General features: G+C 51.0%; 13 protein-coding genes across 13 annotated transcripts; 6 read left to right on the top strand and 7 right to left on the bottom strand.

Annotated features, from left to right (window-relative positions):
* Positions 1-141: 141 nt before the first annotated feature.
* ASPVEDRAFT_33002 (uncharacterized protein) lies at positions 142-861 on the top strand (the record flags this gene model as incomplete). The annotated part of the gene is made up of 2 exons (XM_040810673.1): positions 142-404; positions 453-861. The coding sequence occupies 2 exons, from the start codon at positions 142-144 to the stop codon at positions 859-861; spliced, it is 672 nt and encodes a 223-aa protein (XP_040672488.1).
* A 1,312-nt stretch (positions 862-2,173) lies between these two features.
* ASPVEDRAFT_46075 (putative membrane bound cation transporter) lies at positions 2,174-5,293 on the top strand. Its single transcript, XM_040813460.1, has 3 exons — positions 2,174-2,637; positions 2,760-4,748; positions 4,800-5,293. The coding sequence occupies exons 1-3, from the start codon at positions 2,634-2,636 to the stop codon at positions 5,045-5,047; spliced, it is 2,241 nt and encodes a 746-aa protein (XP_040672487.1). The 5' UTR covers positions 2,174-2,633; the 3' UTR covers positions 5,048-5,293.
* A 464-nt stretch (positions 5,294-5,757) lies between these two features.
* Positions 5,758-8,257, top strand: ASPVEDRAFT_154700 (transketolase family protein; the record flags this gene model as incomplete). The annotated part of the gene is made up of 5 exons (XM_040808422.1): positions 5,758-5,954; positions 6,013-6,122; positions 6,179-6,661; positions 6,723-7,240; positions 7,301-8,257. The coding sequence occupies 5 exons, from the start codon at positions 5,758-5,760 to the stop codon at positions 8,255-8,257; spliced, it is 2,265 nt and encodes a 754-aa protein (XP_040672486.1).
* Positions 8,258-8,538: 281 nt separating this feature from the next.
* Positions 8,539-10,123, bottom strand: ASPVEDRAFT_32999 (uncharacterized protein; the record flags this gene model as incomplete). The annotated part of the gene is made up of 5 exons (XM_040810671.1): positions 8,539-8,970; positions 9,031-9,123; positions 9,174-9,760; positions 9,824-9,909; positions 9,957-10,123. 5 exons carry the CDS (start codon positions 10,121-10,123, stop codon positions 8,539-8,541), a joined length of 1,365 nt encoding a protein of 454 aa, XP_040672485.1.
* Positions 10,124-10,667: 544 nt separating this feature from the next.
* Positions 10,668-11,495, top strand: ASPVEDRAFT_200842 (uncharacterized protein; the record flags this gene model as incomplete). Its single annotated transcript, XM_040809331.1, has 1 exon — positions 10,668-11,495. The coding sequence occupies one exon, from the start codon at positions 10,668-10,670 to the stop codon at positions 11,493-11,495; it is 828 nt and encodes a 275-aa protein (XP_040672484.1).
* Positions 11,439-13,560, bottom strand: ASPVEDRAFT_200839 (Zn(II)2Cys6 transcription factor). Its single transcript, XM_040809330.1, has 3 exons — positions 13,365-13,560; positions 11,772-13,303; positions 11,439-11,725 (listed from the first exon to the last, which is right to left on the bottom strand). Exons 1-3 carry the CDS (start codon positions 13,472-13,474, stop codon positions 11,583-11,585), a joined length of 1,785 nt encoding a protein of 594 aa, XP_040672483.1. The 5' UTR covers positions 13,475-13,560; the 3' UTR covers positions 11,439-11,582.
* Positions 13,561-13,717: 157 nt separating this feature from the next.
* On the bottom strand, positions 13,718-15,086 carry ASPVEDRAFT_200837 (zinc-dependent alcohol dehydrogenase family protein). Its single transcript, XM_040809329.1, has 3 exons — positions 14,185-15,086; positions 14,028-14,123; positions 13,718-13,978 (listed from the first exon to the last, which is right to left on the bottom strand). The coding sequence occupies exons 1-3, from the start codon at positions 15,032-15,034 to the stop codon at positions 13,887-13,889; spliced, it is 1,038 nt and encodes a 345-aa protein (XP_040672482.1). The 5' UTR covers positions 15,035-15,086; the 3' UTR covers positions 13,718-13,886.
* Positions 15,087-16,145: 1,059 nt separating this feature from the next.
* On the top strand, positions 16,146-17,479 carry ASPVEDRAFT_65322 (uncharacterized protein). The gene is made up of 3 exons (XM_040815797.1): positions 16,146-16,484; positions 16,591-16,998; positions 17,065-17,479. Exons 1-3 carry the CDS (start codon positions 16,259-16,261, stop codon positions 17,463-17,465), a joined length of 1,035 nt encoding a protein of 344 aa, XP_040672481.1. The 5' UTR covers positions 16,146-16,258; the 3' UTR covers positions 17,466-17,479.
* Positions 17,480-17,533: 54 nt separating this feature from the next.
* Positions 17,534-18,055, bottom strand: ASPVEDRAFT_32994 (uncharacterized protein; the record flags this gene model as incomplete). The annotated part of the gene is made up of 2 exons (XM_040810670.1): positions 17,534-17,980; positions 18,041-18,055. 2 exons carry the CDS (start codon positions 18,053-18,055, stop codon positions 17,534-17,536), a joined length of 462 nt encoding a protein of 153 aa, XP_040672480.1.
* Positions 18,056-18,725: 670 nt separating this feature from the next.
* Positions 18,726-20,487, bottom strand: ASPVEDRAFT_334203 (retropepsin-like aspartic protease). The gene is made up of 3 exons (XM_040810731.1): positions 19,849-20,487; positions 19,322-19,794; positions 18,726-19,269 (listed from the first exon to the last, which is right to left on the bottom strand). The coding sequence occupies exons 1-3, from the start codon at positions 20,202-20,204 to the stop codon at positions 18,923-18,925; spliced, it is 1,176 nt and encodes a 391-aa protein (XP_040672479.1). The 5' UTR covers positions 20,205-20,487; the 3' UTR covers positions 18,726-18,922.
* A 527-nt stretch (positions 20,488-21,014) lies between these two features.
* Positions 21,015-22,178, top strand: ASPVEDRAFT_88005 (uncharacterized protein; the record flags this gene model as incomplete). Its single annotated transcript, XM_040818219.1, has 5 exons — positions 21,015-21,029; positions 21,131-21,428; positions 21,481-21,758; positions 21,821-22,062; positions 22,121-22,178. The coding sequence occupies 5 exons, from the start codon at positions 21,015-21,017 to the stop codon at positions 22,176-22,178; spliced, it is 891 nt and encodes a 296-aa protein (XP_040672478.1).
* Positions 22,179-22,965: 787 nt separating this feature from the next.
* ASPVEDRAFT_875910 (uncharacterized protein) lies at positions 22,966-23,541 on the bottom strand (the record flags this gene model as incomplete). The annotated part of the gene is made up of 1 exon (XM_040818099.1): positions 22,966-23,541. The coding sequence occupies one exon, from the start codon at positions 23,539-23,541 to the stop codon at positions 22,966-22,968; it is 576 nt and encodes a 191-aa protein (XP_040672477.1).
* Positions 23,542-24,150: 609 nt separating this feature from the next.
* Positions 24,151-24,783, bottom strand: ASPVEDRAFT_88003 (uncharacterized protein; the record flags this gene model as incomplete). Its single annotated transcript, XM_040818217.1, has 1 exon — positions 24,151-24,783. The coding sequence occupies one exon, from the start codon at positions 24,781-24,783 to the stop codon at positions 24,151-24,153; it is 633 nt and encodes a 210-aa protein (XP_040672476.1).
* Between the last annotated feature and the right edge of the window lie 139 nt (positions 24,784-24,922).

Below are 24,922 nucleotides of genomic sequence, written 5' to 3'. Positions count from 1 at the left end.
GGCTGCGACATACGGCGATGTCTTTAGGGTTAAACTCCGCGAGCGAGACGCCTGCAAGTGCGTAGAGACGCTTATGTGGAGAGGATTAACCAAGAGGCGGACTATAAACTTGAAAAAGGAATCAATGAGAGCTGTCTCTATATGAAGAATTATCTCAGTGCGCATCCGTTGGCCCAGGGCGAGTTATCGGTTGTTTTGTTGAGCTTCCTGTCTGGAGGCCTTGCGACGACACGCAATACCCTTCTCTGGTGCTTCACTATCCTTGCGGCACAGCTTGAGCTCCAGAATACTGCGTATGAAGCAATCCGGCAATTATACCCCGATGACAAACAAATCTTTGGATCTGAGGTGGTGGAGGTGGAAGAAGTCCAGTATATACGGGCACTTCTTCGTGAGTGTCTGCGGTACGTGATCTGCTCATTTTGTAGCTGTCGCTGTCTGACGGTTGATAGGGGTTATACTCCAGTGCGACTGTCACTTCCTCGACTTACTATCCAGGAGTTTGAGTATGAGGGAAAAGGTGTCCCACCAGAAACTATGATTCTACTGAACGCGTGGGCGTGTAACATAGATCCCTTAGTATACGAGGACCCAGAAATCTTCCGCCCTGAGAGGTGGCTCGAGAATCCAGATCTGCCGCTGTTCGCCTTCGGACTGGGCTACCGGGTGTGTCCTGGGTATCACCTTGCGAACCGCGATATCTATGTGGTATTGGTCAGAACAATCGCCGCGTTCGAGATCAAGGCTATCCATCGGACTGATGCTGATCCTCTTACGGGATGTGCTGATCCACGGAGCCACAGGTTTTACTTCGTACCGAGGGATTTGAACTGCTTGAAGGAAGTACTGGGTGGATGCTGAGTGGACGATAATGCAGAGATAGGTAGGGTAATAGTAGCTGCCTATAGATCTACTAGCTATTGAATCAACGTGTCGTTTGGCCGTCTTATATATAAGTATATCCGGCTTCCCATTACCTTTACTGACCATTGATTTATACTATATATTAAATATCAGCGTGCTGGAATATTTACTTTGTTTTTCTATCTCAACATAAGAGTCAAACAACAACTCACCAACTACCTCACATTCCTGCAAGAAAGTGCAAAGACCAGGTAGGTTAGATCAGATGACAGTGCAGTGAATTAGACAACAACAACTTATAACGTCAGTCGACAGAACACCATGTAAGGGGGACAAACTGGTACTTGAGTAGTTTGGAGAAATGGATGGGCCTGGGGAGGAGACATAGTTTAGGCATAACCAGAGGACGAGTAAGGATAGTAGATAAGTGTGGAAGGTTGATATACAGAGAACTGGAGTGATCTGCTGCCGGGAGGTTATGCCGTTGACTGTTTGGACGCGCTCCATATGGGCTTCTGGATTGTGGGTCGAAATTGACCAATCTGACATGTATAGGTTACTTCTGGTGATCTGATATGGCATGTTCTGTTGATTTCTCGCCGTCTAAGATACTGGCTTACTCTACATACGGTGTCTATAGTGTCAACATTTATCTTGGTCCAGAATAGAAAAGACATCAAGACTTGTCAATCTCATGTTAAGAGGTAAAACATCATCAACAAAACCTGTCCAGAGAAATCACTTGTCGAGCCTTGGATGGCACCCAAGTCTGAGGGATTATTAGAGTGATTGAATGATCGCCCGCAAGGGGCTCCAGACTTGAAAGTCTGCATGGCCTGAGCAAGGATAGACATCACCCATAAGGCTGCATTAGGCAGCACAATATCCCTTCCAATACTGCTGCTTCACAAACAAGGGATGTTTGACAACAACCACTGCCAGCAATCAATATCAATATGAGTTATATGGCAATTTGCGTGATCTGGGTATTCGCAGTGGACCTGAGGCCGGACTGTGGGTGGCTGGCTCTGGTAGTGAGGTGTTGCGGGGAACGGCCCACCGCGACAATCAACTGCAACAGAGTTAAGATTATGGTTGGATCGCCTCCATTGATCATTCATTAACCATTTATTCACCCTGCATCTGCATCCCTTGTCATATTGAAGCGATGTCATCCTGACCTCAGCCACGGCACACGGTAACTTACCGTATTGGATACGGTAATGGGATGCGATTCGGGCTTCGGAGACAGCGAACCGAAGTGTAGAAACCAATCACAGAAGACATGCTCAGCCACTGTGGCGGTGCAGGCCTCTAATTGGCGGCCCTATTCGCTGCAAAGGAAGTCAGATCGTCGTTGATTGAAACGAAGATTCCAGATTCAGGCTGGCCACAGCTGTGGAGCAATGACACCATTTCGTCCAGGAGTGCTGCAGTGGTCGATTTCAGGAGTGCTGGCTGACTCGCAACAGTAGCTGATCAATAACAGATGGTGTCCTGACTGAACCCTTACGTAGCGAGACAGACTGCCGCGTCATAGCATTCTACAGACAAAGGAATAAACAGGGACAATGATAACAGTCAGCCCAGTGAGGCTTGTTAGCCGCCTTGGCACACGTACATAAGCCTCCCGATCCCCCAAACGCTGAAGCTTCTCCTTCACTCGCGAGGCCGCTTGCTTCTTTTCCTTCTTTCATTCTTTGCTGCTCAGCCGATCGGCTTTTCCATCTTCTCCATCTCCATCGACCATCTGCCTGGTCCTGAAATACATGCGTGAGTCTGCTTCCTTTCCCTATAAGCGATACGCGTTGTCTTGGCTTCCCATCCCTGAGCTTGGCTTGCCATCCGCGAGCTTGGCTCGTCTTGTCGAATACATTACTGACGCTGATTGCCAGACCGGATTCGTTCGTGGGCGAAAGCTCACGCTTCTACCACTGCCGACTCCCAACTCCAGGCCTCTGCCCCAGAATCCAACGATCGCCCCGACGATCCCGACATACGTCGTCAAAATGATCAAGTGAATAAACCCGCTGGCGACCCGGCTTCGGGCTCGCCAAGTGATGGAAACAACTCTGAGAAACAGGGCCTTGTCCCTCGTACCAAGAACGCAGCCATCCGCTTCGTTCGCCACACCAGAACAGCACTATGCCACAGCTGGGTCAACGTCCTGCTGGTCTTTGTGCCAGTTGGAATTGCCGTCGAGGCTGTCGGGATGGATCCCGCCATCATCTTCGCCATGAATGCAGTGGCCATTATCCCCTTGGCCGGGCTCCTGAGCCATGCTACTGAGTGTGTCGCCAGCCGCATGGGTGACGCTATCGGCGCCCTGCTCAACGTCACCTTCGGTAACGCAGTCGAACTGATCATTTTCATTATTGCCCTGGTCAAGAATGAAATTCGCATCGTTCAGGCTTCTCTGCTAGGATCTATTCTAGCCAATCTATTGTTGATTCTCGGAATGGCTTTCCTCCTTGGAGGTCTCCGATTTCAGGAACAAATTTACAACAGCACTGTCACTCAGATGAGTGCTTGTCTTCTTAGTTTGGCTGTCATGAGTCTCCTGCTGCCAACCGCCTTCCACGCTTCGTTCAAGGATACGAATGATGCCAATCAATCGACCCTCAAGGTCTCTCGCGGTACCAGCGTTGTGCTCCTTCTGATCTATGTATTATACATCATTTTCCAGCTCAAGTCGCACGCCTACCTTTACGCCAGTATCCCCCAGCAAATCATCGACGAGGAATCCCACCCCGGTGTGTTGGCGGATTTCATGAACTCGTCGTCCGACTCGTCGAGCAGCTCGTCTTCTGACGAATCTGACGATACAACGACCTCCTGGACAACGGCAAAGCGTATCAAGCGTGCGATGAAATACCGCAAGCACAGAAAGGCCAGTATCAGCTCGCGGGGAACCACCTCGCCTGAACTGGTGAACAGATCGTCCACCGTCGATGTCTCATCGCTCCCTCCTCGGAAAATGAGTATCGCCAGCGAGTCGAGCCCCAACCAGCGCGATGACACTGGCTCATACATTGTCGATGTGGACGTCAAACCGGAGCCGGATAGTAGGAACCCGAGCGAACCGCGCTTGAGGGACTTTGGAGATGACACCTTGAACATCAATCCCGTCACTAGTGCCAGTCAATCCGTCGAACCGCAGTCGAGAGACTTCGGCCAGGCGGCTAGCATCCACACAACCGAGACTGGCCGCAGACGATCCAAGCGCGAGCAGAAGAAGCGGAGGAAGGTCGCCAGACGGGAAACGAGAGAACAAGCCGTTATTCCAACGCTGCCCTCTCAGCCCGCACCAAACTCCCGCGTCTCGGCGCTGTCTCTCGAACAGGGCGAAACCTCAGAGCTTCCACGCAAGTGGTCTCCATTCCGCCCCAATCTCCCGTCTCTGCTGTCCAACACTGTATTCACAAACCCACCGCCAACCGCCTCAAATGATCCCTTGGGCAACTGTAACGGCTTGCGACGTACGCATTCGCTGCCTTCGCTCGGACAGCGTCCTGCGCCTCACCGTCAGCCCCCAGTCGGCAATGCTGTCCAGTTCGCCAGGGTTGCAGCGCGTATACCGACCGCGGTCAACCCTACCATTGATTCCGAGAAACCCCAGGAGCAGCCGCAGGCCGAAATGTCGCGCACCGCTGCGGTAGTCATGTTGCTTCTCTCTACTGGCCTTGTCGCAGTGTGTGCTGAATTCCTCGTCGACGCAATCCCTGCCATGGTCGAAAGCTCCTCTGTCAGTGAAGCCTTTATCGGCTTGATCATCCTCCCTATCGTGGGTAATGCCGCGGAGCACGTTACCGCCGTGACGGTCGCCACGAAGAACAAAATGGACCTATCAATCGGTGTCTCCGTCGGAAGTAGTATTCAAATCGGTAAGCCGAGTCTCTTAATAATTATGCTACCCATGCTAATTTATCCTATAGCAATCTTCGTCACTCCTCTCGTCGTCATCCTCGGCTGGTGCATGGACAAGGACATGTCTCTTTACTTCACGCTCTTCGAAACCATCTCTCTCTTCGTCACCTGTTTTGTCGTCAACTTCCTCGTCCTCGACGGGCGCAGCAATTATCTCGAAGGGGCGCTTTTGATGGCGGCATACGTCATTATCGCTGTGGCCGCGTTCTTCTACCCCGATAACGCGCATGCTAGCGATCTTGGGCAGGCGGGGTAATTAGCCCACCGAGTGTTACTGCTTTCTGCACGTTATGTGCTTGGCTGAATTGACCGAATTGATTGGGACAATCAATTCATCGGGATGATGACCTTGGTCTGAATTGCGTACGGATGGGCATATGGATATCCGTCCGTCCATCCCATGTGGTTTTGTTATTGTTCATTCACAAATTGTGAAATTGTGTTTGCTTGTTTTCTACCTATTCTTCTACTCCAGAATGGAATTATGAAATTTTTGCGCAGACTCTGAATTTTGACTGCTATTGCAGCCACATCGTAACAAATGTAGTTATTTTGTAAATGTAAGAGGGACTGACTAACTGTAGCTCGATTTTCAACCTAGTCCACAAAACCTTTGATCTGTCGTCGGCATCTATACTGTTCCGTATATTTCCCTTGGTATGGGTGGCGGTTGCAAGCCCTCGCATCGAGACCAGCTTGGCCTCGAAGCGAGCCCACTCGTTCCAACCAGCTCGATTCTCTCTGGCACTATAGACCTGGCCTAGGTACCTAGGTGTGGCTCGTATCGATCCCAACAGCTGCAATGAGCATCACTGAATATGGGACATTTTCATAGATATGATGGACCACGAGGAGGAACTATAAGGGCGCGCAGTCTGCTCGACTCCTTCTCTTGGATAATTACCGCTTGATATCCTTAGCGTCATTATAGAAATATTTCAATCCCATATCAGTCCTCTTTACGCTATGGCACCTGCACTGGAACTCCTGCCGAAGCCCGCTGAGACCGTGCCTGTCAAGGCAGTTCCAGCCAGCAACGGCACATCGACATCTACTGCTTCTCTGATCAACTTCGAGAGCCCAGAGAAGCACCAGCGCGTTCTGAACGTCTTTCGAGCCTTCATCGCTGATCTCGTCCAGCAATACGGCGATGGCCACCCTGGGTAAATTGACTTGTTTCCAAATGGTAGTACAGCAGCGCTAACTTTATACGTATCACAGATCACCCATGGGCATGGCTGCCATTGGAATTGCCCTGTATAAATATGTCATGAAGTACTCGCCGAAAAACTGCAATTACTTTAACAGAGACCGCTTTGTTCTATCTAACGGTAGGGGACACTACCACTGAACCAGGAGACAATGCACTGACATTATCAAATAACAGGCCACGCCTGCCTATGGCAGTACCTCTTCATGCACCTCGTCGGCGTCGAGAGCATGACCCTCGAACAACTCAAATCGTACCACTCAGCGGAGATTGACTCGGTCTGTCCCGGCCACCCGGAAATCGAACATGAAGGCATCGAGGTCACTACCGGTCCACTGGGACAGGGCCTCGCCAATGCGGTAGGCCTGGCCATGGCTTCGAAGAATCTTGCGGCGACATATAACAAGCCTGGCCATGAGGTTGTGGATAACATGACTTGGTGTATGGTTGGTGACGCTTGCTTGCAGGAGGGTGTTGGCCTTGAGGCGCTGTCTCTGGCTGGACACTGGAGACTGAATAACCTCTGCGTTATGTTCGATAACAATGCCGTTACTTGTGATGGATCTGCGGACGTTGCTAATACCGAGGACATCAACACCAAGATGCGAGCCACTGGGTTTAATGTGCTGGATGTGCGTAATGGGGACTCGGACGTTGTTGGTAGGTCTAAGAAGCCCGCCCTTCTACCTTTATAGTGGGGGTACGTGCTAATATATAACAGAGATTGTAAATGCTCTCATTGCAGCCCGTTCAAGCGACAAGCCCACCTTCATCAACATCCGCACGACGATAGGCATCGGATCTACCATGGCGGGCACGGCAGATGCACACGGGGCCGCCCTTGGAGTCGGAGAGGTAGCTAACATCAAGAAAGCGGCCGGCCTGGATCCAAACGAGCATTTCTACATCCCTGACGATGTATATGATTTCTTCCGTGACATCCCCGGTCGTGGGAAGGACCTAGAGACGGAGTGGCGGGCGGGCTTGGTGAGATATCAAGAGGAACACCCGGTCGTGGGAGCTGAATTTGCTCTCCGTGTCGCAGGAAAGATGCCCGCAGACTGGACCAAGTGTATCCCCCGCAAGGAAGACCTGTCTACTGCGTCCGCAGCATCGCGCAAGTCAGCTGGTGCCATAACAAACGCCCTTGGGCAGTCGCTGACGTCCGTTTTGGTGGGCACCGCAGACCTCACCCCTTCCTGCAACGTAGCCTTCAAGAACAAGGTTGATTTCCAATCAGTACGTTCACTTAACACACCTACCGTTCCCAGGGGATAAGTTAGCTAAAACCTGCTACAGCCCGACCTCCGCACAACCTGCGGCCAAACCGGCGCCTACAACGGCCGGTACATCCACTATGGCATCCGCGAGCACGCCATGTGCGCCATCTCCAACGGCCTCGCAGCCTTCAACAAGGGCACCTTCATCCCCATAACAAGCACATACCTCATGTTCCACCTCTACGCCGCCGCCGCAATCCGCATGGGCGCCCTGCAGGGCCTACAGCAGATCCACATCGCCACCCACGACAGCATCGGCGTTGGCGAGAACGGGCCTACGCACCAGCCCGTCGCCGTCCCGGCCTTGTACCGCGCCATGCCGAATATCCTCTTCATCCGGCCCTGTGATGCTGAAGAGGTTGCGGGTGCTTATATTGCTGCGATTAATGCCACGGACACCCCGTCTGTCCTTGCGCTCTCGCGGCAGAGTCTCACGCAGTATCCGCGGTTTTCCTCGCGTGAGGGCGTGCAGAGGGGGGCGTATGTTTTCGCCGGTGCCAAAAACCATAATGGCGATGGCGATGGCAACGATGATGATGATGATGATGAGTTCGACGTCACGCTCATCGGCGTCGGGTCTGAGATGGTCTACGCAATGCAAACCCGAGACATTCTCTATGAGCAGCACAACATTAAGGCAAGGATTGTGTCTTTCCCGTGTACGCGACTATTTGAACAGCAGACGCGAGAATACAAACACTCAGTCCTGAAGCCTGGGGCTGGGAAAGCTGCTGTTGTTATCGAGGCCTATCCGTCGACGGGGTGGGAGCGGTATGCGGATGCGTCGGTGTCGATGAATAACTTTGGGAAGAGTCTTCCCTGTAAGGAGGTATATGAACATTTTGGATTCGTGCCGGGCGTTATTGCGGAGAAGGTTAGGGATTTGGTGGAGGAGGTTAGGGCTGTTGGGATTGTAGGACTGAGGGGGGATTTTAGGGAGTTTAATGGGGGGTTGAGGGTTGGGTTGGGACATTAGAAATATATACGTATGTATCATGAATTCGATTAAATGATTAGGATGAAACTCTCAATTTCAGGAAGCCTCTAGCTGTCATTTGGGCAACTCGCCTCTTATGGCTATGCCTTGGAGCTGGGCCCTGCTGTCACCTCAACATGAAGGGATAAACGAGGTTCTTGATATCCGGAAGCATCAGAGGCACAAAAAATATGTCTTACAGTCCACAGAAAAGCAGATTTCTTTTTCATTGCATATGCTAATCGAAGACACTATCGTCAAAACCGCTCTACTCAATTCAACTAACGCCTCAGAAGAACATGCATGACAGCATAAACACAAACCCCCACCCCCAACATACCAGAAATCACACCAAAGCCCATGAGATACTTCGGCGCATCATCATCAGGAAACAGGTACGCGCCATATATCTGCGCCAGATTACCGAGCGCATTGACCAGCGCCAGCGCCACAGCGCGGACCTCTGCATCCATGGTCCCAAATGCCGAGGACGCAAAGCTCAGCGAGACGGCGTTGGATGCCCAGAGCCCTGCAGCCATGAGGACGAGCAGGATATACCGGGTGAGGAAGTTGTAGACTGTGCAGACTGCGATGGACATCGTCATTGAGAAGGCGAGCCAGGTGGCGATGATGATGCCCCGGGTGTTGGAGAGTTTATCGGCGAAGAGACTTGTTATGCCGGTACAAACGAAAGCTACGGCGTAGATGGGGACCTAGATAGTGATTCAGCGGATTCTAAGTATTCTCAGGCAGTCAGTAAGGCTAAAGCTTACGGTCATGTATTGGGCTTGAACAGGGTCGCTGTAGCCGAGGCCAGCGACGAGTGTTGGATAGAAGTAGGTCAGGGTGGAGGAGCCTACAATGACCTAGAAGCAACATTCAGTACACATAGGGAGAAAAGCCGTAGAATTCTTACCATATAGCCAACAATGAACCCCCAGGTTCGCCAGTCTCTAATAGCCAGCAGGAAAGACTGCGTAGTTCCAATCTTCTCGTCGCCACGTCTGACAACCACAGTATCTGCCTGCAACCTGGCAACGGCTATTTCTCTCTCCCTCTCGCTAAGCTGGCTCGATGTAGCTGGGAAATCAAGAAGCAGGAATTTGGCGATGATTGCCCACCCAGCCGTAATAGCCCCCTCGACGATAAACAGCCAGCGCCACCCACGAATACCGCGAGAGCCCTCCAAGCCTCCAGTGATGGCACCGGCGATAAGACTGCCAAAGGCCCCGGAGAGAATAGCTGCGGACATGAAGACGGCGAAACGCTTGGATTGCTCATTGCGTCTGTACCAGGATGAGATAATGAGGAGCACACCAGGGGCGAAGCCAGATTCCATCACCCCGACGAAGATTCGAAGGACTATGAGGTGATGGTAGCTTTTGACAACGGCCATGACGCATGTTAGAGCGCCCCATATGGCCATTATAGCAGGGAGATAGAGGGAGGGGCGGGTTCGGACTAGTATCATGTTCGATGGTGGTTCGAAGGCGACGTATCCAACTGTGCCGTGTGTTATTCGCCTGTTTGCAGGAAGATAGAAAGAAATAGAGGAAAGAAACTTACCAAAGAAGACAACGAGAGCAATGCTGTACTGAGAGGAGGTGAGCTGGAGATCGTCGGCCATTCCTGCAATCTTCGCATTGCCAATGCTGGAAAAAGGTCAGAGGCAGACTTCCCAGCACAAACTGACACTCACTTGGTACGGTCCATGTAGGAGAGCAGGTACATGATCCAGATATTCGGCAGTAGACACAGGTCTATTTTGCGAACAAGCTTCTTCTCCTCCTCCTCCGTCCAGAAGATATCTTGGCTGAGCTCAACATGCTCAGAGTCCTGAAAGTCCTTCTGCTTGTTTGTCTCCATGTTGAGAATTGACCATCCGACAGTTTCTTCGGACGAGTTGGACAGATGGTTGTATAACCAGGGGATATCGGCTAAACCACGCAATGACTTATATATGGTGGGCCGTTTCTCCAGGTTTCCCTGTGGAGTTGCCGACCCGGGGTTGATTTGGGGATTTGACCTTTGTCTGGGGTCCAATAGAGAATACATACACGCTTTCTATTTGTCACTTGGAGGCCAATCGTGTCAGGAAGCGAGATGCCAAGTCGCCACAAGCTCGTTGCGATGCCAAGTGTGGCCTCGATGCGAGACACTGAGAAGTGGTTCTGATAGTTCAAGGCTATTGGCTCACTGATGCTGTGGATATGAAATGATCTTCTCTTGCATATCAAGTTAGTTTCAGCCATTGCTGAGCTCCATTACTGTGCGCATTCATGCGACATTGGGGTAGATACAGGCCATAGGAGGTTAAAAGGGCAACCCACCCGGCAATAATTGAGCAGTTAGACCTAAATCGTCATTCAGACCTGGCCTTCATTGCACCTCATAGAATAAACACTTCAAAATGTCCCCTGCCGCCGACTCAGCACCAGCCTTCCTCAACACGCAACCGGCCCCAGACCACGACTGGAGGATCACCTTGAAAGACAAAGTCATTGTAATCACCGGAGCAAACAGAGGAATCGGCCTAGCCATTGCAGAAGTCTGTCTCGCCAACGAAGCAGCAGCAGTTATAAGCCTAGATCTATTCGAGCCCGGCACAGAATTCACTGCCTTGCAAGCAGCCAACCCAAAACGCCTACAGTACATATACTGCGACGTGACGTGTGAAAAGAGCATCAACTCCGCACTCGATACAGCCATTGCCACACGCGGCGCCATACACGGGTTCGTCGCGAATGCAGGAATGACCAAGCACCAGCCCGCGCTGGACTTCAGCCGCGCACAGCTGGACCAGCTGTTCAACCTGAATGTGTTTGGGGCGTATTTCTGCGCAACGGCTGTGGCGCGCCGGTTTATCTCGCTGGGTATTAAGGGGTCTATTGTGTTTACGGCGTCTATGACTTCCTACCGTCCGAACCGTGCTGCGCCCTCGGCTCCGTATGGCGCTACGAAGGGTGCTGTGAGGAATATGGTGCATACGCTGGCGATGGAGTGGGCTCAGCATGGGATCCGGGTAAACTCGATCTCGCCCGGGTTTATCAAGACTGCCATGACATATTTTGTGGATCAGGCGCCGGATTGGAATTTGAAGATGCAGTACTACGGTGGCATGCCGAGATTGGCGGAGCCTAAGGAGCTGGGTGGGGGGTATGTATATCTGCTCTCGGATGGTGCTTCTTATACGACTGGTATTGATATTCCGATTGCTGGTGTGGTTGGGGCGTGGTAGCGGTGGTGTCCTTGTGGTCCTTTGCTGCTAGACTATTGAAATATATCTATCTAGAAATGAATAAAGTATAACCCTCATATCATTGTTTCAGAGATCACTGTCATACCCCTGCCACACCATTTTGAGCTCAGCAACAACCCCCCTGGCAGGGAACCTGCTAATCTGCAGCATATTCTCCAGGATACGGAGCAACTCGGCCCTCATCCTAGGCGACTGCACAAACTGCCCAACTGGGTCCGTCAGCCAGATGAAGTTATACAGGGAAACTTCACTTACCACAAAACAAGGCCTGGACACTAACAAACGCCACCGCAGAATCACCCTCCTGGCAAGCATTGGCTATACCGCAGACAGTATGCACACTTTCATTCAGCTGCTTCTCGCGGAGACAGTACGCGTTTAGCCCACCCATTGTAGGCTGGTTCAGCAGCACGAGCGCCCTTGCGAAATGATACATCTGTACTGCACCTGCGTGGCTAGCTGGATGGATCCATACAGGTGGGAACTCATTCATATTGCAGTGAGGGTTTGAGGAGCCATGGTCAGTAGTGAGTATCCTGTTCTCATGAACAGTAACCGGCTTATACGAAGCAGGAAGAACACGAGCCCAATCATCAAGAGCACGGAGAAGCCGATCCCCCTGCTCGATTCGACGCTGTGGATCTGGATTCCCATTCTTATCTGCCGCGGCAAATTCCACACACTTCGCACAGATATAGACAATCCTCGTCGCCAGCTCATCCCCGTCCAACTCCTGCAGCGGCTTCTTCGCACGCCATATAGTAAGCGTAGGCCTGCCAGCCCGGAACGCAGCCCAGATATCCTGACGCAGCCAAGCCCACCATACAGCGCGTCTGAGTCCGTCTGCGGACTCGCCGTCGTTATCCTGGGAGCGCTGGATCCAGAACGAGCCGCGCAGGTGGCGCTCCCAGTCTCCGCTTGTGGAGGCGCGGTCGGCGTCGAACATCTCGTAGGTGCTTATCATGATGGACGTGGCGAGGATCTCGCGCGAGTCGGCGTAGGATGGGTAGAGGAGGGTCTGGGAGAGGTATTGCAGGGTTTCGTAGTAGTACTGTGCGGCTGCGTGTGCTGGATTAGGGTTGGGGGGATCTCTTGATGGTGTGTCGTCGTGTTCAAGGCCGAGAGACATATGCTTTGCTCCCACGGCGAGGATGGACTTGAGAAGACCGGTGTTTTGGAGTCCGAGGTGTGGTACGACGTTGGTAAAGTGCCGGGCTGGATCGAATAGGTCCAGGATGGGCCCGACGGCTTCGGTGTAGTAGCGGAGGAACAGGAGGTCGACTGTTGATAGTTCGATGCCAGCGTCTGTGTTCCAGGGACAACCAGATATACTGGTATGCTGCTCAGAAACCCTGGTTTGGTCGAGATGAGGCTCGGGGCATTCGGGAGAGAGTGATTGTCTCCGGGACAGCGTAATCTCTGGGAGATTCCAGCGAGACTCGCCCGCTGAGGCTTCATTGAGCCGTTGGACGTTGCTGATGGCATCGCGTGCTAGCAGGTCATACCACTCAAAGGGGGATATGTTGAGCAGAGGGATCTGGTTAAAGGCAAGCGGAGTGGCGAAGGCTGCGTCAGGGCTGGTCAGGCTTTGCTCATTCTCTGGCGTCTCAACTGAATTATTTATCTGGATGGAGGTCTCATTCCTCGTCTCCCTTGGTGTATTGGCAACGGCGTCATGCCGCCGGCCAGCACTCTGGCCATACCGACAGGTCCGATTGGACTTGGTACACCGCACGCATTGTGGTCTGCTGTCATCGCACTTGACGCGCCTTTCTCTGCAGGTGAGGCTGTTCGCGTTGTAGGTTAGACTGATGTTCACTTGAACCCTGGGGCAGTGTATTTGCTCACCACCCTGTCGAGGTTCTCAGGCCGCGCCCGCGAGAAGGTCTGATACGGGGGCGCTGCGACCCGGGCCTTCCGGCTGCTGTTGGCTTTTGTCGTGTGCTGGTGGCGTCCATCGAGGCGAGGTAGTTGGGTTCGCATCGAGGACACGGGGGGTGAAGATTAATATTCCCCGGATTACCCCGCTTGACTTGGTTATTTTATTTGATTGGAGGTCTGGTTATAAGTGGGGAACGAGAGGAGTTGGAGTTGGAGAAGATCCTGGATGGACAGGATGATATCCGGATCCGGAAGTGGAGAGAGCTGACCACCAGCTGTATGACTCTCGTTAGAATATGGTGGCACGTACAAAATGTAATGAACCGTATATATTCTAGTAGAATGTGTAGAATAATATAGTACTATACTAGATACTAGAGTAACCTGGTGATGTTGGCAACGTGAAGATGGACAGGCTATAGAGAGCAACCCAGTATCTCCTAGAAATAAAACTGCCCCAATATGTCATGGTTTGGTGCTGTTAGAGGTTCATTCAAAGTCGATGGCCACCTTGAGGGCCTGATGCTGCGCAGCCTGCTGGAAGGTTGCGTATGCCTTGTCCCCCTCCGTATATGGGAAGTCTGCAATAATTAACTTCTGTCTGTTAAAGTGTAAGGGTAAGAGGCATACGATGCGTCACAATAGAACCAATATCTAGCATTCCCGATTCCACCAGGCGTAGAAGCTGCGGCGTCGTCGTTGCATTGACCAGGGACATATGGATGCCTGTAGATTAGCACGATACTCAGATACTGTAATAACCTGGGGTTTGGATAAGTCAACGTACTGATATTGCGATCCCACAGCGTCTCGAGATGCAAGTCCACCTTGGTCCCATGCACGCCAACGTTCGCAATGCGCCCTCCCACAGCCACCAGCTCCTGGCTGAGCGCAAACGTCGCCGGCACTCCCACAGCCTCAATCACAGAATCAAACCCTTCTCCCTGCGTCAAATCCAGAAGCTGCTGCACTGCATCCTTGCCAGACCGCACCGCAGCATGAGCGCCCAACCTCCTCGCCGTCTCCAGCCGCGCCTCGTCAAGATCCACCATAACAATCAGCGCCGGCGTATACAATCTCGCCGTCAACAGCGCAGCCATCCCCACAGGCCCAGCACCCACAATCACCACCGACCCACCAGGCTGGACATTCGCACTCAAAACCCCACACTCCAAACCCGTCGGAAACGCATCAGACACGGCGACCGCATCGCGCGGGGGGATCGAGGCCGGCAGGGCATGCAGCGACAATGTCGCATGCGGTACACGCACATACTCCGCCTGGGTCCCGTCAATCCGATTCCCCAGCACCCACCCGCCTGATACGCAGTGTGATGTGATTCCCCGCTGGCAGAACCGGCAGGCCCCGCAGGAGGTCATGCATGAGATGAGGACGCGATCGCCGACTTGGAACTTGTGCACGGCGGAGCCGACAGCGTCGATAATGCCTACCCCTTCGTGCCCGAGAGTGAGGCCTGGCTGGATGCTGGGGACGTCGCCTTTGAGGATGTGCAGGTCTGTTCCGCAGATTGAGGCGTGGAGGAGCTTGATGACTGCGTCTGTGGGGGCTTGGATGGTGGGCTTGGGACGCTCGAGGACTGAGACTTTTCCGGGGCCGGTGTAGACGAGGGCTTTCATTTTGTATACTAATGGTAGTAGAAGAGTTCTGGCTGAGTGAAGGACACAGCGTCAGCCTGGGTTTAAAACATGCCAGGATTGCATGGCAACCCCGCAGCTCAATCAGTCAATCCCTGGTAGATGCATCCGGGATAATCTCGGGGATTCTCCTCCAACCGCAATGAAGCAATAGAGATGCAGAGAAAGAAATGCAGAGTTATGTTCTCCGCAGTTAACCCTAACAATGTGTTCCTCAAGTCTACTTGGTCTCTGAATGATTGCTCATAATCTTAAAGCCAACCAATAGATGTAAACTAGGTACGAGTTTAATCACTAGAGATCTAACAGATAGATTTGGAAACAGGCCTAGTTCATGATCTAACGCTCTGTCCCACAGGAACTATCTTTACACTACTTATAGATGATTACTCTACTTACTCTCTATCCAGATAGAGTCAGCCCATACGACCACAGGGTGTGGAAAACGGGACTCCCCGCCCCCTCAGCCGTACCTAGGCCACTATTATCAACGTGGGTGGTAGTGAAAAGAGCATTGAGTACGTTGCCACTTCATATGTGATAGATACAAGTTTTGGGTGAGTTGGGCGAAAGCACCGTGGGCCATGGCCGCAGGGGGACAAAGAACATATATCTAGCAAACGGCTACTGTCCTGCTGTAGGGATGCTACTGGAGTAGCAGTTGATGGGAAAACGCGACTCCGTGCCGCATGCTCAAGCAGAAATCCGCTTGATATAGTGCGTCTCTTACTTCAATACAGCCTCCAAGTAAGGCACGGCCCTACAAGTAGCTGCCATTTTTTAGCGGCCGATAATAGGACTTGGGAAGAGAGGAAGGAGGCGCTGTCAACGCCAGCTTGAGGAGGTGCCCAACCAATGTTCTGAACCAGGAAGTCGAAGATTGCAAAGTATGAAACATATTTGCTTTCAAAAAAAAGAGGATGATCAAACTTTAAGTAAGATATAGTTCAGGTGGTTCGTTCCCGACATGTCACGCCACTCCCAGGCCAGCCTTCCTTTGCCCAGTGAGAGAAAGTCCATGGCGACAGCAGACGCGGCGAGCCCTTAAGCTTCTATGGCAACTCAAATCCTGCAGAATGGTCCGGTGCTGCGTCATGAATCAGGCAAAAATGTATCTCCATCTGTCCCATGCCGTATCTGAATAGATCGAAACACAGACCAAGATACCACCCACACCCTGCAAGAGCTGTTCCCAACTGACGAATAATGGACAGAACGGAGGAAGTAAATATGGGGAATCTAGACGAGGCAGACCAGCTCCCCGTCAAGGACCCCACAAAGGACGCTAATCCCCTATGTTATATCTGCAGCTCCGACTTCACCGAATTCGACGGAAGAACGAAACTCATGACAGGAATATATTGCCCTGAGTCTGTCAATCCTTACTTTCGGAATCGGGAGGGTGGTGGGTGGTGTCGCTTTTACCGTATGAGTATGCCTGCCCTAGTCGTCTTTGCTTCGCTTCCCTTCATTCTGTTTCACTCTCTTCAACCCACTTGATATGGCCCATGGATACTGGCGCTAATGCAGATCTACAGTCCTCTTCCATCCACAGAAACGTATTTGCCGCCTGTCCGGCGTATCATATTTCAGCGACAAGGACCTTGGCTTTCATACGCGCCAGGCGCCATGGGACGAGGACAAACTGATCATCAGATCAGAAAGCAATCCAAGCATGCATGAAGAGCTCCTAGTAACGGCACTGCAGCATGAGGCGCAGCACCCCTCTGCCCCGGGTAGGCTCACATGTTTTATGATGCATGCTCGATGCTGGCAACTACTTCGCAGGCACAAGGCTTGGACATTATCTGGGGGCGACATTAAGATCATACTAAAGGCGCTACGCCACAAGAGTGCCCGGGACTGGAACGATTCACTATACAGTCCTGACGAGTTTATCACTTTACTCCTGGAGAAAGGCTTCCAGATTCTTTACGATTTCATGGGTAATAGAGTCAACCACCTGGGGCCCGGTAAATATGGATGCTAATTACTGGACTTTCGCCTGCTAGACCCCTTTCATTGCTCTCGTGCACAGGAAATCATCCGACAAGCTCGGCGCAGGACGAAACGAAGGTTTCAAGTTATACAACACGCCCAAAAGGAGACGTACTTGGATCGTCTTCCACCAGAAATCTTACGGCTGACCGCAGATTTGCTCCCTTCCGCGGACGTTGCAGCCGTCCAGAAGGCAATAGGGTCTTACTTGGGCGATGCGTACTGGCGCTCCAGAGTCCCAGATCTTTTCCACGAAGTTCAAGATTTATCTAGTGAGACCTTAGACTGGGAGTATCTATGCTTTGAGCTGGAGCGGCTCGAATTTGACTGGAACAAGCAATTGGATGGTCGGCGATATGTTCTTCAACATTTGGATGTGATTGCTTCTTTTGTCTCTGATATGATATGTGACTAGTAATATTGATTAATTGTGATTATTTCTAATGTACCAAAGTCGTTCAGCGATGATCTGCGCATCGTTATTCACCTCATAGCGTCGGACCCGACGTTGCATGGGCGCGATATCATTTGTCTCATAGTTGTATGTATAGAACCGCACCCGCTTCCCGATTGCAATGGCGCCGTAACATGTTGCCCGCGCTGTCTGGCCCTGGCGAGCAGTTTGGGCCCAACCTTGGAGATATCGGCGGAGCTGCCTTTCAGCACTTTGCCAGCCTGGCCGGCGACGGCCCCTGGGAGCCTTCTTGGTCTCCACAACAAAAATGGCCGGCGAAGGGGTCCAACCCAGTCACAGATGGTAAAATCAGTATACCCACCAGGGTTTCTGGCTTGTGATTCGATGGCATAGTCGCCTTGCATGGCAGGAAAGATTGTCCCCAGTATAACGCTCCATGTAGCCCCCACGCAGTCCTCGGGGTTACTGCCGTTGATTCTCTCATACTCTCTCTGGAAGTTATTGAGGGTACTGTACTGTTTATCTTGTTAAATGGAGCCATGCTACTGCGCAGCTAGTCTAGAAGGATATCTTACGTTTGCGAGGGCCATTTTATGGAGAAGGTCTTGTTACACTACGAAGCTATTAGTATACACGGGGATCCAATATTCATAGGTACGTATGAGTCTACTTACATTTTGCTTCGACAGGTTCTAGTTGCTTTATTCACGCGCGGCCAAAGAGAGAAAAAAAAAAAGGCCTACACACGCCTGGCACTTCCGTAGACCCCAGTCATAACCTCCAGCCTGCACCTTCCAAACGGGGCTTATTCTGAACAGATAGTTGTTTCTCATCTTGAATGGAGTAAGTGCTATCTAAGGAAGGAACGATATGCGCTGCTAGTCACTAATTGCTGTTTTCCGTAAAGGAAGATACAAGGACGAAAGAAGATCAAATAATGTGACAGTACTGACTGCAGCTTGCACAGGTTGTAGTTAGCCCTCCTTGAGTCTACTTGATGTCTCCAATAGCTTTGAATCTTGAAGCGTTCTGATGAAGTTGAACTGGGAACCCGTTCAACGTGCGCAATTTAGCTTCGAAGCTGTATTCAGCCGTCAGGTCCACGTAAGAGGTAGATGCCCATCAGTTCCTATGAGTAGACGAGACGTCCGTGATGTAGATCAATGGTGAGCCTGGAGGCGAAGAACGCCTCCCACGAGCTTGTTGATACAAATACTAAAAACTATCAAGTACAAGGAAAACTCGTATGATACATAAGAGCCCTAGAAGAAAACATATAGCTATTACTTATTGCTAGTCTACCCTTCAATAAAACATCCATTCAAACATGCTTGTCATCAGAAACCAACAGCCGTGCGGGCTCATCATATTGAAGAGCCACGAGTATTGTCATGTGGCAAGAACGGTATCACAAATCCTACAGACCTCAGAACGCACAGGCCGATGTCAGTTGCTTATCAAGGCATTAGGGGAGGCAAGGCCCCGCTGGCAACCGGCATGTCTGTTGTTACCGTTGTTGCTTCTTCTTCTTCTTCTTCTTCTTCTTCTTCTTCCTCTTCCTCTGCTTGTTCTTGCGGTATGGCCGTGAATAGGGCTTTGAGAGCGTCGAATGCAACTTGAAATAAAGAACCAGCGTAGCTGTAAGGGCGGTTTTGCGGTTGCGGTCGCAGCTGTGGCTGTGGTTGAGACGGCGCTATTGGCGTCACAAGTCGCTGCTGCTCTCGCTCGGCGGCCGCTTTCTTCTGCCTTTCGGCACGAATCAGATCATCCTGCTGTCTTTTTTTCTTGGTCTTGTCGGTATCCTCTGTGGCGGCGGTTAGAGTCTATTCATAGCCCTTTGGCCTGTGATAACGTACCTGTCGCGTTGTCCACGAGCCGGATCGCATTAAGACTCTTCGATGGTGGCTTCGTCTGAGAATACCACTGGATATATGGGCGTCCAACCACAATATTGTTCTTGAGATCATCTACTACAAGGAACTGCGCCGTCTGTTCCTCTCCAGGAACACCCGAGGCCGAGTGCTGTTGCCATATGAGGCGAATTCTCTTTGTCGGTTGGATTTGGAAGGACCCCGAGCCCAAGGCGAAGCTTTGTACCTCGCCAGAGTCTAGATCCTCTGCTTGCTGCAAAATGCCGAGTTCGCGGAGAGTGTCAGTGTCCACGAAGTTGGCATCACTACCGGTGTCGAGGAGGCAATCCAAGGCCGTACCCTGGACTCCATCCCCACCCGAATGGCGCACAGATGCTATGAACTTCCAATCATAAGAATGGAGGTCCTTGGCGGTGTTCCCATATGTGAGATCATGGTCAATTGCCCGAACACGTTCGCTTCATCCCGTCAGTCAAAGGAGTCGATAGGAGCCAGGGGCACAACGGGCTTACTCGAGAAGCAAGATCTGTAGAAAATGAACAGACCGCAAGAAAGGCTCAGAGATCCTCTCAAGCCTGCCGGGAATGAGTGACTTTTTCTGATCTTTGGCGAGTATCTCCAGGGGATCAAACATTTTCCCACACAGCTGCACTGCCGCGAGGACCTTTAGACTGACCCCGCGACTGGACTTCAAGATGGTCTCGATCGCATCCTGCAACACCTTCACTCGGATAACCAGTTCATCCAGTGGCGGGGGCGTTTCGTCGGACTCAAATCCCCTCCATCTCCTCTTCCTTAGGTTGTTCGTTATGTCGTCCGTCCGCCGTGCAACACCGATAGCGACGATCGCCGTAGCAACAGGATCCATAGTTAAGGCACAATTAATACACCACAACGGGAAAGGGTGGGGTGAGGACTGTAAGAGGCGAACAACAGGGGAATAACGGGTGAATAACACGCGGAGTGGACAAGGCACCTCCCAGATGGTTATGGGGAAAACTGAAGAAAGCTGTAAATGACGCGCTGCCTCATATTTACACGGTCAGGAAAGCCCATTCTGAGTGCATAATGCCTTGTTTGTGCGAGCGTTTGGCTGTGGACACCTCGTCGGATGGTCCATGTCTGGTATGCGGGTTAGCGAGGCGGCTGGGGGAAATAGATGCAGAGAAATCTACCCGTCTGACGCCACCTTAATCCAGGAATATTGTTATTTTCATTGGCCGGGCGACTGGTGGAAATGGGTACACGAGCTAATGTCTCTCATCTCGTGCAAACGCGATCTTCGATTGCTTGCATTGACTTGCATATTTTGCCAAATGCCCAGCCTTATGCCCCCACAGACTCGCGATAAGCGTTTGATGCCCGTTCTTCTGACTAGTTGAAACCCAGGATCATGCAGATATCATTTGCAGCTTGACGTGGCCCGCGTAGGGGAAGGTGATTGATGCTACGGATCATTCAGCACTGGCAAACGATTTCTCGCCGTTCAAACAGAGTCGAGAATCGCGAAAGTACTACTGGGATACCAGCATCATGCGAAACAGGCGCAATCCCAGTTAGCTTAAGTCCAATCCAGTACAAAATGAGACTTATAAAGAGGGCGAAGTCCTCGGGCCACCAGGCAAATCAATACGCGCTGCCACTTTCCAAGCCTTTGGGTTTCAAGCAGCCACACGCAATGTCGGAATCTCCTGTATGTTCTGACTATGTTTTCTGGTTTCCTTTTCCTTTTTTTTTTTTTTTTTTAATTTCACTTTTGGCAAGGGCTGGTGCCTTGAAACTAACAGCACCCAGGAACCATCTACCTACAAGCCTGTAGCCGGGTATCCCGCCCTGGCGAATATGATGGCCATCAACACAGAGACGGCCATATTCAGGAAGTTCAGGGATCTGCAGATGCAAAACCTCCTTTTTATGGAGGCCAAACTGATTGATCTTCAACTTAGGCTTAGGGATGCCCAGAAGGAGGACGACGTAGTGGACAACCCTCGAACACTATTTGCAAGGGACTTCTACGAAATGGGAGCCAACGACCTCGGCGAAGTGCAAATGGCCCTTCATCGTGAGATACACACGATCCTGGCCGAGTACAGTGTGTTGCGGATTCTCGATTGAGGTTCTTGTTCTGACGTTGTTTCCCACAGGAACCACCTTGTTGCAGATGATGGAATTGAACAACGCACCGAGGCCGACAAAACGGGAAATTGAATTTCTCCGTGGATATCTTCCTCATATACACGATGACTTTCCAAGGGGTACAGAGGGTTCTACCTGGGATGCGGTAAATGACGGTGACTTCATCACCCTCGACCCCCGCGAGCAGAGAGAAGACATTGTGACACGATTTCTGAGTGGTTTCATGGTGGATGTATACCACTACTGCGTCATCAGGCGCGACGACCTGCTGTGCCGACTAAGGAAGGTCTGTAGATTCCAAATCCAAACATAAACCTCTGCGTTGACGCAGGACTGACATGGCTATAGAAGCCCAGCCGTGCTGGTGCTCCGTTCAGGGTCTATTCAAACAAGGGAATAAGAACCGTCAGCAAGGTTATCACAACCACGACGTCTGCCATGCTACCACCGTTGGCAATCATCATTCTCCGTGCGGTACAATCGCCGAATGCCCGAATGCTCTTCATATTCGGGTTTACCGTTGTCTTTGCCGCTGCGTTAGCAGCATTGACCAAAGCAAGTCCCGCCGAAATCTTTGCCGCAACTGCCGCGTACGTTTAACCATCCACCATATCCGTGATGCTGGTAGTTATACTGACGTGAGGTTAGGTTTACTGCGGTGGAAGTGGTTTTCGTCGGGAGTGTTGGACCTTCCCCGAGTCCCTGATAGGGTCGTTGGTTTACGCTTGTTTATTCCATTCTTGTATTTCTGTCTTTTCTTTCAACTTGAAGGGTTTAATAAATCTGGAGCCCAGGCTATTAACAGGGTCATTGGCAGGTCCTTTTGGGCTTTGCAAGGCGGCAATTCCTGATCCCACATTGTTATGACCTGGGTTGATATACCCTAGTGAGCCAGTAGTCTGTTTCAAATCTGGCGACTTTGGTGGCTTCCTCCCGTCACTGCCGACGATTCAAAGGACAAGCCACTAAAACCATTTTATAGCTTACTATCATCAGTAGGCAGGGCAAATGTACAACATTAAATCGACATATCCCCCATTCCTATGGTTGGTACCTAGCATGAAACTCTATTTCACTGGATGTTTCCCAGTCCTGACGGCAAAATAAACTGACAGTCGGAGGTATCAGTCATGTTCATCATCTCCTTTGTATTGAAATCTTACATAGTTCCAGGAGGCAGTATTAATCCATGTTGACATTTATGAAGGCCTGTACAAGCATTTTGCATTCAAGTGGTCTCGGGCGAGCTTCTAGGCCTGCGGGACGGGGTTTGTATATGGCTTTTTAATAGAAGCTGTCTTGTACGCACTTCACCAACAAGTCCGCATAAAATAGCCAGTCTGTTTATTATTTACAATGGCCCTCGCTTAAGCATCCCTAGACAGATAAATGATCACAAAACAGTAAAATTAAGCAATACTAACTAGCACCCATAACGGATTAACAATATAACGATCTATCTCCCATCCAGGCTCTAACGGGCGCGCCATTAGTTATTTTCCTGCCAGTGAGTCAATCCTTTCCCAAGTATATGTTTGCCTCATTGTTGCCTCGAGTTCCTGCACCTTGGCCTGCTGCTCGTGCACCTGCCGGTTATCCCTGGTCGCTCGTTGTAACTCATAGTGCTCATGTTTCAAATCATGCCGGGCAAAATCACCAGCTTCATGATACTTGCCGTCGTATGAAACAAGAAAAGGTATATCTTCATACACAACAACCCGGAATCTTTTACACCCGTTCAGCATCGTCCTGCTGTCAATCGTTATCTGGGGGATGGCCCACGCTCCCATTTCGTAGAAGCGGTCCGAGCCCTCAAGGGCCAGATCACTCAGTCTTCTCCTGATCCAATCTAACCATTCAGGCCAAGCTCCCCAGGGTTTTCCTAGTTGCACCCATACTACCCAGCAGTTTTTGGGGGAAGGCCAAAACTCAACATCAACCTCAAAGAATCGGCATCCTAGTACACGGAGATTCTCAGTTAGACAGTGGAAAAGTTTCTGTGCCTTTTCTCGATTGTAGTCTGACAGCGATGTGAATAGGACGCCGTCTCCATCAAAGATTCGCGACATTGCTAGATAAACTGCCTACTTTCAGGGAGGCGACCGATTTGCACAACGGTGGTAGTAATACGCTCACAGTGGCAAGTCCTGGATGAGAGGTAAATGTTATCTTGTCTCCCTGGTTGTGAAGTACGTGGACTCGAGATATTTATATTCTAAAGGGGAATAGTAAGAATGATGAAATTATTGCTGGGAACAGAGGACGCCCTTTGATGTGGAGCCACAGCTTTGTCTAGGTATTAGTTTGTTATTCTTGTTATGGTCTTTGTTGGAAAATAGCAGACCAAGGATTCATTGTATCTATTGACTGTTTCACTGTTTGTATGATCATTGACCATTTATGCATTCGACCGGCGTACACTCTAAGCAGCTGCCCTTTGCTGCCTTCTGAGTGTGTAATATGATGCGTTGTTCTTATAGCCCAGTCGATGCAGTTTCTGCGTTTCGCTTTCCCATACAAGTTCATTCATCAAAAGGTAATAAAGAAAGGTTTTACTGGCCGAGATATTTGCCCAGACTTGCACTCGTCTCGACGTTGCTTGCAGGTTGGCTTTCACTACGATAGATTCAGGTACTGTGCTCAAATGAATAGATATATAATTCCAATCTAGCAGAAGTCTAGTCCAGAAGACCGTCAGGCCCACCTGCTGCATCTATCGCGGCGAATATTGTCTGACTGATCGATTGTCCACGTTTGCTTAGCCGGATCCTGTTCCAGGCTTCGTCTAGGGCTTTCTCGCTCTTTGCTGTCCTGTATAGTGTATATTCATCGATATGCAATAGTAGGAGGATCCAGTGCCTCTCATCTACATGCTGCAGCTTGCCGTCACAGTAGGGCAGGAATGAAAGACCGTGATATCTTATAAACTGCGACTCCCAGAACACCTGCTCCGCCGTTTCCTGGTGACGCCTGATAATATTGCGCGCCCTTAGCGGTTCAACCAGCGTCAGGAGTGGTGACCCGTCGTATAGCTTCATCCCCAGAAAACGCTTTTCGACTGTACGCGACACCGTTCTCTCGATTTGTTCTTCCCATTCTTCATCCGCAGTTGCGGGCCTTTTGAACTGCACCCATAGCGTCCATTTATCTACGGGGGCGCCCCGGCCGAAAATAACAATTTCCCAGATGCAGCAGTCTGTAGAACACATTGCATCATACACATCCCCAAGTATATCAAGCGCCTCGACCTGACTACAGGTAGGCAGCTCCCCGTGAATCATCGTTGCTGCGCGAATGAATTCCACCGGCATTGCTGCGTGGACTTTGATAGCGAGATTGGGCTGGGTGAAGTAATGGAGCAGTATTTGGCTGAAGGAAAAAGCAGTTCGTACACCTGGCTGACTTCGTAGGATTCACGCAGTTTATATCCTATTATGAGATAATGGAACT

The sequence above is a fragment of the Aspergillus versicolor genome (genome assembly GCF_001890125.1).
Source record: "Aspergillus versicolor CBS 583.65 unplaced genomic scaffold ASPVEscaffold_11, whole genome shotgun sequence".
Lineage (NCBI taxonomy): Eukaryota > Fungi > Ascomycota > Eurotiomycetes > Eurotiales > Aspergillaceae > Aspergillus > Aspergillus versicolor.
The sequence above is the reverse complement of the archived record's forward strand: the minus strand, read 5'-3'. Positions and strand labels throughout refer to the sequence as shown.